This window comes from Anabas testudineus, chromosome 10 (assembly GCF_900324465.2).
Source record: "Anabas testudineus chromosome 10, fAnaTes1.2, whole genome shotgun sequence".
Lineage (NCBI taxonomy): Eukaryota > Metazoa > Chordata > Actinopteri > Anabantiformes > Anabantidae > Anabas > Anabas testudineus.
In genome coordinates this window covers 7,627,141-7,639,983 of record NC_046619.1, presented here as the reverse complement: position 1 = coordinate 7,639,983, position 12,843 = coordinate 7,627,141, and the positions used below count along the sequence as shown (strand labels likewise).

General features: G+C 39.9%; 1 protein-coding gene across 1 annotated transcript; it reads right to left on the bottom strand.

Annotated features, from left to right (window-relative positions):
* Positions 1 to 453: 453 nt before the first annotated feature.
* On the bottom strand, positions 454 to 12,322 carry clint1a (clathrin interactor 1a). Its single transcript, XM_026357797.1, has 12 exons — positions 12,144 to 12,322; positions 8,830 to 8,934; positions 7,896 to 7,992; positions 7,460 to 7,568; positions 6,745 to 6,909; positions 6,414 to 6,597; positions 5,798 to 6,017; positions 5,628 to 5,712; positions 5,024 to 5,089; positions 4,248 to 4,540; positions 2,865 to 3,075; positions 454 to 2,743 (listed from the first exon to the last, which is right to left on the bottom strand). Exons 1-12 carry the CDS (start codon positions 12,182 to 12,184, stop codon positions 2,436 to 2,438), a joined length of 1,884 nt encoding a protein of 627 aa, XP_026213582.1. The 5' UTR covers positions 12,185 to 12,322; the 3' UTR covers positions 454 to 2,435.
* Between the last annotated feature and the right edge of the window lie 521 nt (positions 12,323 to 12,843).

Sequence of the window (12,843 nt, the reverse complement as noted above, 5' to 3'; positions counted from 1 at the left end):
AAAGTTTAAACAACATTGTTTAACATTTGTAAAAATCTTTGCTTCACCTACTGCAGCTGTCACAACAAGGGTCACATTTCTTACTCCAGTTCTACTTCAGTTCACTTGTTTTCTGACCATTATTTCTTCTGAGGATCAAGTTTCTGATCTTGTATGTTGCTGCACTCTGATACGCTCGGCAGTGGAAATCTATGGATTTGGTGTCCAGTATACTTTGCATGAATTGTCAGTTTGCATTTCCTCCAATTACTCTCTTGGCTTTCTGCCTTATTGATGTAATTTGTAAATTTTAGTTTTTACTGAAGCCATTTTATTACATCAAACCATGAAGTTAAAGTTGCATCAACTAATGGATTTTCAAAGTCAGGCGCGGTGGCTTCGCTTTTGCTGCTTGAAGCTCTTTTGAATGAGGCTAATGACACAGCACACCAAATAACACACACCATTAACAAATTTCAATCATCTGTTTAATGTTGTTGATAAAGAATCGCAATGTGTAAATCAAATCAAAATGGGTGTAATGTAAAATTAAATTTTCTGATGATTTCCTTTTATATATATATATATATATTTGCATATACTAGTGTTTCAGTAACAATCCCATTTTAAAGAAGATCAAATGATATGAAGTAGAAAACAACGCATAAAAACAGATATTTTAGAAAAAAATCAGCAAACAGATTTTGGTCTTTGTAATGCTTCAGCCTCTGATACAAGACTACCATGTGTTAATGTGCTCTGCCTCTTGAACCCTTGGGAGACCAGGAAAGCACAACTTCAATCCTTGTGGGGCTGCAGAATCCACTGGCTGCTCCTCTGGTCAGTGAATTATTTATTTCATCATTGACATACCAGAAATGTCAGGCAGCCAAGATTTACTTATCAATCACTCATTATAAGGGTCAGGAGGTAACCACAAACAGGCACTTGAACCACTGAAGTGCAATGTTTTGTAAGTCTACCAGATCACTTCACTGGTGCACAGCTGTATGGGATTGTTCATTATGCATTAGACCACAACACATCTTCATCCAACCACCGTAATGTACTGGGTTTGACAGAAACTGCACCCAAACTGGTGAAAGTGTTTCCTCACACACAGTTTTCTGTACCTGACACGTTAGAAAGAGTTTAACTGGAGTCTACTGTTTTTACTGTACACCGTTAAAGAGATGGAAGGTGAGACCGCAGCATTTACCTAGATACACTGATGGACATTTAACACAAAAGAGAGACATCTCACTGCACGTCTGTATCAGCATTTTTGGTGCTGACTTAATAGGCACGTTCATATATTCGCGTTTTTGGAGAAATTAAGTTACTACTGGCCTGAACAGAGTGAAACGATTGAAAATGTGCACGAGAAGAACAAAACAGAATCAGCAAAATAATTTTTAACAAATGCATCCCATATGCGTGCAGACAGTTTGCTTGAGGTGTTAAGTGCAAACATGTTTGCGCACAGTACAGAAGCGATGCTCTGCTAGCTGTCCTCACCACTGCACAGTCACTGTCTCCTTTAAAGAAGTCAGCTAAAGAGAAAAGGCAAACGTCGTTCAGGCACTCTGTGCTGTAATAATGAACTCACAATCTCTGTATGAGGCTTTTTGCTACCTACTGATTATCGCATTTGGATGCAAACTGATTAGAATATTCTTCATATGTAAAATGTACAGATTATATATGTACACATCAATAAGCAAGGCCACAACTGAGGGTCAGTTGAGGGAGAAACTCCTCAAATAAATCAAAAAAAACTTTCACTCCATACACTCATTACTTTACCTGACATTTGTGTGAACACTTGTTTACATAGAGAAGGTGTCAGTGTGCTTTGTCATATGTCTCAAGTCATGTCAGATTTGGTCTGTATGATGCAACTGTTCACATTGTCACTGCCTCTTCTATATGCACTCCATAACTTATTTGTAAGGGCACCAGATTTCTATTTACAGATCAAAGGAAGAACAAAGACAAATAAGAGGTAACTTGACATTCTTAGACGTACGTAGAAAGTTAAAATGGCAAATCAAGTTATCTAAACTTATTCAGTAAAGTTACTGAGAACACATCTCAAACAATTATGTAGCTACTCATATGAATATTTATATATATTTATATTTGTTTTTTGCTGTCCTGGTGATTTCACTTGATTGAGGTTGTAAAGCAAATTCCCCTGACATTCTCTAGGTGGCACAACTTCCTTCTTCTCACCCATAACTAACCAAAAGGCACAAGATCATCAGTGTGTATGTCTGACCACCACTGGTTCAAACTATACACACATGTAAAATAAGGAGATTGCAAGGTGTTGACATTATGATAGTTGACATTATTCAAGTACTCTTTGTTTGCAGCTCGTAACAATCCTTCACCAATGGACGGAGAGAGAGACCAATGCCACTGCTCCTGATCATCTTTGCCCTCCAGCTCCATCACTTTCCGAAGTTGCCAAAGTCAGCAAAGGCATCGTGTTTGGGCTGTTGGACCATAGCAGGGTTCATCCCCATTCCCATTCCCATTCCCATTCCCATCCCACCAGGCATCCCCATGGTCATACCTCCCTGTGGCATCCCCATGCCCATCCCCATCATGCCCTGGTGGGGAGCCATACCCACCCCCATGCCCATTCCCATTCCAGCTCCAGGTTGCATCATAGGATTTATGGCTGGTCTGACTGTTGTAGGTCCAATGCTCATATTTGAAAATCCCTGGGAGAGCATGTTGGCAGGTGCCTGGTTACCTGGAAAAACAAACGAACCAAATTAATTGAAGTGCCAAAATTTTAAGCTGCATGTGATAAGAGTACGGTTTGACAAATAGGCCAAAGATTGGCCACACTGTCACGGTTAGTTAGATCTCACCTTGTTGGAGGGTGTTGAGACTGGGCTGGCTAGGTTTGGGTGGATGCATGCCTGGACCCAGGAAGTCCAGGCTGATGTTAACAGAGTGATCTGACCAGGTTGAGGGGAGGGGTGCTTTGGCTCCGGCACCTTGAGAGGACACTCCCTGCTGCAGAGGCTGCAAGGGGTGCATCGATTGTGGTTGTAAAGGACCCCCAAAGTTCTGGAGGGGCTGGTAAAGAAAGACATGCACAAAGCAAAAATACAATGTTGAATGAAATAAAAGCTTCAACACTGAAAAACATGATGAAAACATACGGTTTCTTGTCATTATTCAAGGCCCTAAACCTTTAGCCTGAACCACTTAAATCCAGCTACTGCCTCTTTACACCATGTAAAGTCAATCAAATAAAAGGAGTAGTGGGTGTCTTCTCAGTGAAACAAGAAGTTTTAAGTAGGTCAAAAACATTTTAAACATGAAATTACAGTCAACATATGCCAGCTTTTCTAGGGTTTTTAATGTTTCTGTAAGTCAAACCTGATTCTTCTCATTCCTTGTGTCAGTAACAGGAGGAGTGGGTGGTTAGTGGGTGGTCTCTGGGGGAGTTGAGCATCTGGTGATTCTGCATATTAACCCTCTACAGTCAAGCCTGTCCTCTATTTTTCAATCACGAGGTATGTCTCTATCACACATGCTCACTGACAGATATGGTCAACAAGTGTCTGCGAGTAACTGCGTGGAAAATTGAGAAATGTGCTGGAGTGATAGATTTATTTAATTTAATGATTTCTCACATGTTTGACATTTATCTATTTTCCTTTTCATACCTTACTAACACTGACATGCACTCATTTTTAGGAGACCTACCCTACCTTTTAACATAACCACTACTTGCCTAACCCTAACCTTGAACCAAGTCTTCACTCTACAATTTAATGATTGAAGAAGGCGCCGTCTTCACAATGTGAGTGTGTGAACAGGTCTCAGTCCACAAAGTGTGAGTAATAAAGAAGCAAATGTAAACACACACACACTGTGAAATCAGTTTAGTTGTGTATGAAGAGCAACCATGTGAGCAAGTTATGAAATTTGGCCTAATATTTAAGTCAAAGAAATTGTAGCAAATAGTGAACTGTATAAATATGATGACCAATTTTTATAGAAATGAATTGATATTAAAAAAGTATCAACATTTCCTTCTATATACATGCTAACATACTGCATATTACAAACATTGTTTATTGGTCTGGTTCCAATTATATCGATTAGGCCTGAAATCATACAGAGAATGGGTATTTTCCTGGAGATATTCTGCTTACACCTGTGTCATTCATGACCACCTGAAGTGAGTAAATCATTGAAAAAGTTTGTGTGTGTGTATATATACCTGCAATCATACATACCTGCGACACAGACTGGGGCAGAACTGTGCTGCTCATGCTCTGTGTGCTGCTCATGCTGAAGTTGAGGCTCTGGGAGGAGGTGAGGGACTGAGTTGGCCCCATCAAGTCAAACAGGTCTGCTGAGGCAGGAGCTGAGACTGGGGCAGGTGCCGGGGCAGCAGCAGGACCTGCTGTCAAGGCTCCAAAAAGGTCATTTCCACTGGTGTCGACAGTCTGAGCAGATGCTGGCATCTGACCTCCAGGGAAGGCATTCCACTCTCCGAAGTCTCCATTGCTGCTAGAAGCTGGTGCTGCTGCAGTAAGAAACAGAAACAAGACAGTTGTGTTAATTTCTGTATTTGCCAACCAGACAGTAATGTTTGTTTTGTGAGCTGGGTAAATAATTGCAAGATTTGGCAAACAAAAATCACGCAAGCAGATCTGAACATGCCATAGCAAATCAAGAGTAAACAGCTGAAACCAAGCTAGTTTCCCTTTATCCAGAACATTTTTGTGACCACTTCTGCAATGTTTAAAAATTTCATTGAACTGGCCAATCTTGTTGACTCTCCCTTTCTCAGCTACCCCCACCCCCACCAACTTCCTCTGTCCCTGTCTCCTTGTCATCCATAACAGGAGTTGATGTGTGTCTGTTCTTGTTATGCAGAGCAGGTAGCAGGCTCCATATGGCCAGGGCTCCCTCCCAGCAGCCCTCTGAATATTCTAGCAGTATGGCTGCAACAGAACAGCACACACATGCACACACTACAAGAAAAAGAAAAAGTCCTGAAACCAACCAGATCCTGTGGAGAGGACGACAGAAGCAGCAGGTGAGGAGAAGTCAGCAAATCCACCGATGAAGTCTGCATTGAGAAATAGACAAACATGTCAATTTTAAACAAGCGAGCTCCAGGTGTCATTCTACATAGTTAGCATTACTTCAGTGTCAATAGTGTAGGAGGGACGGTAGGGGTGGTGGCAGTGAATAGGTGGAGGATACCAAACATCTGTTCAGCTCCCACCCTATCCATTCACTAGGGACTGCTCCAAAAACATCTGGTGCACTTAGTTCCTATACATCAACTCCCTCCCCCTGCTGTCCACAAAATCTGAAGCTAGCATCAGCAGCTGGGTACTGTCACTGCAAACGAAGTCTACTCCTCTAGTCACTGTAGAGTTTCTGGTTTTGCACAATATTGTAATGCTTAATGTTGTTTAATGGATTTACTGATGTCTAGAAAGTCTGCTAAAAATATACATGTAAATAAAACAATATTTGTGCCAGGTTATGTTGAATGTATTATTGCTGAAACCACAGAAGGCCCATGTCTTTTTATCATAACCACAACAAAGTGCATTTCACAGAATAACAGGGTATCACTTAGGTGAATGACATTATACCTGTGGCAGCGGGCTGGCTTGGAGTTGTGTCCACCATTAGTAGGTCAGCTAGGCCAGTATTGGAGGGCTGAGAGGCTGCTGCTGGCTGAGACCATCATGAAAAACATTTACGATCAGGACATACAGCATATGCAAATGCACATAAAATAGCTCAAATGTGCCCTTGCTACCTGTTTGGTGGTGGTCTGTGGGCTCTTATCTCCTGTGTAGTGAGCTGCAGCTCCCAAGTCTACCTTTTTGGACGGGACCCCTCCTCTCTTCCGTGTTGCTGTTGTCTCTGTTGCTTGGACAATTTGTACACTTTTGGTGGTTACAGTCTCCTCTTCATCTTTGAACTCTTTTCTGGATTGGCCATTGTGAGATGAGTGGCCCCGGTCCTCCTCGTTGTCACTATGGAGAAAACCATAAGTCAGGTAAATCTGATTACAACTAGTTATGTAATCAGATTTTCTTTGCGTGCGCCACATCTATCAAGGATGAAGGCTTGTCTTATCTACTGTATTAACCTAGTTGATTTGTACTATTTTCTCTTCAGATTATTGATGGCTAGTAGTGTTTGGAAAGTTTTACCTACAATTATTTTTGTGATATTATTGAAAAGTTTTATGTGAGGATTTAAGGCAGATTCATATTTAAATTGTTCTTATGTTATGTGAGCCACCTTTACTACTATGTTTACAAGCAGTACTGATGTCAGAGCATTTAACACCATAAGAAAATTAACTGGTGCCTAGTTCTTGACAGTTGGTGGAACATGGTTTTTGCCTTGATGAATCTGAATCCTACCTGTATCGGTCTGGTGAGTCGTCTCTATCCTTCTTCCTAAACTTGTTTATGGTATCATCAATGGTACTGCCGATTTTGTCACTGATCTCTCCCAGTTTCTCACTAAAGGGGAACTGCCCTTCATTTTTCTTCCAGTCATCATCCCACTTTCCCCGGTTTTCACTGGAGTCGTACCTGTCCCCAGCTGGAAAGAAGAATTAGAGAATAAAAGGAGATAGAAGGAGGAAGAAAAAAAAACAAACAAACATGTATTTAATTAAAACCCAAAGGTTTTTGTTCACCGTCATTATAATTATGATATTAGATATCAGTTGCTCAACTGAGGACTTACAATAACCTCGGTATCCCATACTATCAGAGGATACTCCAATGTATTTGTCTCTGTTCTTCTTTGCCTTTTTCCGTTCTTCCCTGAGTCTGTCATCATCCTGGATAAACTCCACCAGCTCCTTCACCTTCTGACGCACATTCACACCTTGGTCCTTCCCATTCTCATCTAAGGATAGAAATATGGAGATATATATGAAACTTTCTGGATTAAAGATGAAACGGCTTCAAGAAATTAAAGCAAATCCAACTGCCACTGAACAGCAATTTTGTATGTATTAAATCAAATTTCAACATTTTGTGTTAAGTTTAAAATGTACTACTGTGAATAATAATAACGATAATTCAGGTTTTTCTGTTCAGCAAAACCTGAATGTTCTTGCTGGTAAACAGCCCTTTCTACACTTGGATGGCAAGTATGAAAGCAGATTCAGGGCAGTCTGCACGTGCTTGTGCTTGTGTACAAGTTGGTGGTTTAAGGGTTTGTGGAATAAGCAGGGCTTATGAACTTCATCCATTCATTACAGCTCACACTGAAGCTATTGTTATTAACCTTCTGCAATGCTCAAATGTACACAACCTCACCTAATCTGTTTTAAAAAATATGGTGGATCATGGGTGTGTTGTGGATCTATGTACTGTACCTTCAACATGTGGAGTACAAGATGGTATAAATGGTAAAGAATGTAGAGATGGAAATGAACAGAACAATACCTTACCTACAAAGTGGTAGCTTTCTAATGATCTCAGATCATAAAGATGTTCTCTGGCACTCGTAACAACCCTTTCTGATCCATTTCTGATTAGATGGGCCAGCAGTAGAAGGCCCTGAGAAAAAGATATTACAACATTAGTCAATATTAGTTACAGCAAAAAGGGCTTTGAGCATCACTTGGTTCTTCTTGAACTCAATCCAACTTGTTCAATTTCTCTCCCGTGAGTCTGAACTAGATCGCAATTAGTTAGGCAGTTTTGTTTGTTTAATTTCCCCTCTAACAGTTCACTTGTACCTACTTCTATTCATGGTCAATTATTAAAAATATTATTAAATTTCATCTGTTCCAAACTTTTAGGAATAATCAAACTTTGTGTCATGATTAAAAGTGTGAAAAGTGTGTCTGTGGTGCGTTGTAACAGTATGGTATAATGGCCCACCTTATAAACTCTTCTCCAGTTCTTCTTGTTATCCCTCAGCATGCGGGCCCACAGCATGTTCATCACTTCAGGAAACTGCTCATACATGAAGGTGGCTCTGATTACATAAACATTCCCAGAAGAGAGTGAAAGATTAACAGATTGTCCTTTTACTGTCTGACAGAAGTTTTTATTTGCAATGTATAGTATGGTAATTAAAACTCGAAAATAACTGATTACTCTATTTACAGTGCAGACTTTCTAGAACTACAGAGGTACAGGACCTAAAATGATGTATTTTGTTCCCACTTTAGCCAGGTCTCTCATGTAAAACAGGTAATGTATCTCAAGAGGCTCCCTGCTCAAATAAAGAAGTAGTTCGGGAACTACAGGTTCTTTAAGCCAATTTCTGTTTGTGCATCTACAACGTCCCCAGCACAGCAAGTATTGAGTCACATCTACAATGTAAATGTGGAGGAGGTTCAAGTCCTGGAATTTTGTCCTGTTCTCTGTAATGTACTGCTGTGCTGTAATGTCTAAACTAAAATAGAAAAAGAGATGTGCAGAAGTGCAAAAGGAGTCTGAAAAAACACCTGAAAGTCAGGATGATTTACAATCTAGCAGGTATCGCCTTCCCTTTCTGCTTTTAGGCTCAACTACAATTAAACTATAATGTTAAGTTTCAATACATTTATATTTTGGTACTGCCCCAACAACACAGACGTCCCTGTCCTAATAGTGATAATATTGTTCATGCAGTAGTCTGAATGAATGTGCAATGTGAATGTTGAAGCAGCTGACGGGCTTGGCCCAAAGAACGAAAACTTAAAAAAGTTCACTTGTTCTAAAAATAGGTTTCCTGAGCTCCAGAGAATGTTCCTGGAAAGTTTCATTAACAAATAACCTTGGTAGTTTTCTGCAGGACGTGTTGTATACTACTAAATGTTGTTTCTACCTTGAAATTTCATTCATCAGCTGTCCCGATGGTCCCCAGGGTTCATCACTGGTGGCTTCTCTGACTTTAGACTCCACCTCTGAGTAGTTCATCACCACATTGGTTCTATATAATGCAATAAAAAACAAAGGCAAACATCAATTCACAATTCATGCCAATATGAGGTTTTCTACGTGTCATTTACCACTGCAGTTTTAAAAATGTGGCCTTCACTGAGACCAATAACATAGGCAATAATAGATCAAAGGCACTTTAATTTCAGCCACACCTATATACTGCCTATTGTTCATTTAGAGGATAAAGGACTAAAAGGAGTGCTTGTGTGTGCTCTGAATCTAACCAGTCGTGAAAACTACAAACAAGCCACTAAACAAGTTAAATGCAACTGTGTGTCCAATATAAACACCTAAATGAGGCCTAAAATGACAAAGAGTGGAGCAGACTTTGCTTGCTATGGGTGACTTTTTACCTGTTAACATTCTGAGAAGTCAACTACAAGAGAAAATGGAAACTCAGATGAGAGGAAACCAACAGCACAAGTGGTAGATCTGTACTCATTCATTCTGTACTATAACTTAATGAGGGTTTATGTATGTAAGCCACGGAATTAACAGCCCTGTATATACCATGTAGTCAACAAGGCTAACAGAATTATGATAATTACAGAACTAATTAAGCAATACCAAGTAACGTTCTTTATCTATTCAATCAGATTACAAAACATACATGCTATTGCAAGCAACAATTAGCAGCAGCAGTTAAAGAAAGTTAAAGCTTCTTTTAAGGTGGGGCTTTGTTTTCTTTTCTTATTTTTTTCATTTCAAAAGAAAAGTAAAGGCTGTGGGGTAACTCTATGTATCATTGTCTGTATGCATAAAGTATTTGATGTTCCGTAACAACAACTTCTTTGTAGAAGAGATGATAAATCCCCACTGCTCCTGGTTTGTGAAAATAAACATATGAAATAACAAATTTATTATGTTTTTTAAGTTCAGGAATGACTGGATTCTCTAACTTATTCCTACAAGGCATTGTCTTAAGACTATGAGTAAAATCTATAACATGTAGCGAGACATTGTTCCATGGCCAGTTGCACAGGTGCAAATGTATGTTTTGCCTATAAGCTTGAATAAGGTTTTTAACGGGACTAGAGAAGTATTAATGTATATAATGTACAAAAAAGTTAATTAAGTCCTGCCCTGTCACAGCTTTAACCAATAGATCTAAACCCAGAATCACCACATATCCCCTCACTACTGCCACATCAGCAACAAAATGTACAGGGCCACAGCGCTGATTTGATGGCAGGGTTAAACGTGCTACACCATCACTGTAGTTCTGGAGAAAGCCTCTACTACCATGGATCACATTAACTTTATGTGCTGGTAGAACTCAGATGGACATGATGACTTGTGCTCTATCTTACTATCATACCTATATAATTCTGATGAGAATTTTCTTTGTAGTATGCTCAGTTTAGCCATCATGTTTTAACTCAGGTTTCATAAGAATCCATGTAGTTTTGAGAGTCTGATTACTTTGCATGCTACGTTACTAACTGCAAGTACAGTATGCTATGCTACGGATATTGCACAATATTTGCATGAGTGACACCCAAAGAAAAGAGAATTATGAGGCTGTGGTGCTACCTCTTATCTCTCCACAGTGGTGGCTGCTGTGCTAGATATCAGCCAGCTAAAACGGAAGTTGAGATACTCTCACACAGTGACATGATATCACACAGACTTCTGTTAGTATACTATACTATACTAAATTGTTATAGTACTTTAGTTGTCAATACAGTTCTCTTCAGTTCAGCTCATAAAGCCAATTGTATTGTATTTATCATATAATATATGTTGCTTTCGCTGAGTGCAAGACTTTTTTAAAACAGGATGAAAAATTGCTTGCATGTCCTACCTCAGCAAAAACCTCAATTTAATCATTCAACAGGAAATGTTGCATTACACCACATCAGTGTGAATGAGTGTTCCTCAGTTTGGTGGCACCTCACAGAAACTACAGATAATACAAAATTTGTGCTCAAGACAATTTTTTTGTTTCAATTAACACAGAACCTTCAATCCCTCTAATTCTCATGTGGTCCATTGTTTTTTTTCCTCTGTCTGGTCCACTCTCATAGTAAAATATATAGAGCAAAGTAACTCTATATTACATAAGGTCACGCTCTAGGTAGAAATGCATTGAGCAGGGATACAGTGTTGGATGGATTTAAGAACACACTGTTGTCATTGTTATTGGGCCTGTGAAACCAGCCAGTGACTCTTTGAAAGGAGGAGGGATTGTGCAATACCCCAGCTCTCTACAGCACAGCACGCTCAGGTATCATCACTAGCTAAAAGAAAAACCAAAGTCCAAACACACACACACACACACACACACACACACACACACACACACACACACACACAGGTGCTAGTTTGGTAGATCGGTGATACTAAATTATTAAATTACTGCTACTGACCATCAAGGAGTGGACTAAAGTACTAGTAATAGCAATAGCAATATCGTGACTATCACAACTTATTCAAAAGCTGGTGGAGAGAGTGTATCTATAAATATATCACAGTCATTTATACCGAGGACAACTTTGGGCTAACCCTCTCTTCAGTATAGATCCTAATTACACCAACTGACTTAACAGATCTGACACTTTCCACTAATCAGTGTAGGGTGTGGGACAAAATGACATTCTGGCTATGAGAACCGCAAACAGTGACCCAGCCTTAGCATACAGTTTAACTGATATAACTTACAATATAGCTAGTGTGGGTTGAGTGAAACTTATAGCTACAAGTGTTCTAACAATCACGGTGGAGAATAACAAACTTCTACACTCAATTAAGCTCTTAAAATATTCACAAACAGTGGCAAAGTTGCCCAAACATTACACATTCCCCACTGTTTTTTCAGCCCAGGAGCTGTCAAACTAGCTTAGCTGGCTAGCCTAGTCGGCAAGAGCTACCTAGCCAGCGGGCTAGATAACTAGCTTGTTAGCTAAGGGAGTTAGCTTACACTGTCGGAGAAAGCCTCACGCTCAGTCAGATCATAACACTGTAACTGTTATGTCATACTAACTACGCGAACAGACTAATTAACTGTGACAAAAAAAAGTCGTATTAACGCAAATAATATTCGCCAAAGTCAGCTAACTAACTCGTAAGTAGCATTCAGGGGAGCTAACTTTTCCGATTGACGTGACGTCAAAGTTTTGGGTACGTGTCTCTTTCAAACAGGTAAACGACAGAAACACAATACACGACACAGACATACAATAGTTGGGAGATACTCACGCTTTGTCAACCAGCTCCCTAACCTTCCACATGTTCAGCATCTTGGCTCCGTGAAAAGGGACTTTCTGCCTCGGCAAAACCCTTCACTCCAGACGAACACCAGACCTTGAAGTGTGTAAAGTTAACTCTTCTTCACCTCTGTTTCTAGACAGGAGGCGCAAACGCACCACCGGGCAGACAGGAAAGGTTTCTATGGGAAATGCCCCTGCGACGTCATCAAAACGCGAAAGCAGCATTGGAGTTGTAGTTTCTAATTAGTGCTCAGCCACCACGAGTTATACTTCAAAGTAGTCTGTAAACAATGACAGGTTTCCACACACAAAAGTGAGGTTAACTTGGGCTTTTGGTTTAACTTTTCCCACGGGAATTAACTGCATTAGACAAAATGTACATTTTAATGATGATAAATGCGAAATATCCTAGGAAGAAGTTACACCAAACAAACACATCACTGCAAATCTTTAGATCAAGATGCAGTAAATGTATTTTATGTTCAGCTCTTGACCTTGACACACGCCTCGCAGTTCATATGCACCTCCATGATGCAATCTTACATTTGCTGCAACTGCAACAGGCTGATAAATTGGACCGGCTGGTATATGGTCCAACTGGGTGTTGTCTATTTGGAGTAGGCCAAGTATGAAGTATCATACAGAAATGTCAACATATATCAGTCTGCAGGAGCAGGCATAGGCCTATG

Bases quoted from the DNA above. Each gene is read 5' to 3' on its own strand.
- clint1a (XM_026357797.1), bottom strand. From the start codon at position 12,184: ATGCTGAACATGTGGAAGGTTAGGGAGCTGGTTGACAAAGC. The intron at 8,935-12,143 runs GTGAGTATCTCC...TGCATTATATAG, and splicing joins AGGGAGCTGGTTGACAAAGC to AACCAATGTGGTGATGAACT. The intron at 2,744-2,864 runs GTGAGATCTAAC...TTGTTTTTCCAG, and splicing joins TCTCAACACCCTCCAACAAG to GTAACCAGGCACCTGCCAAC.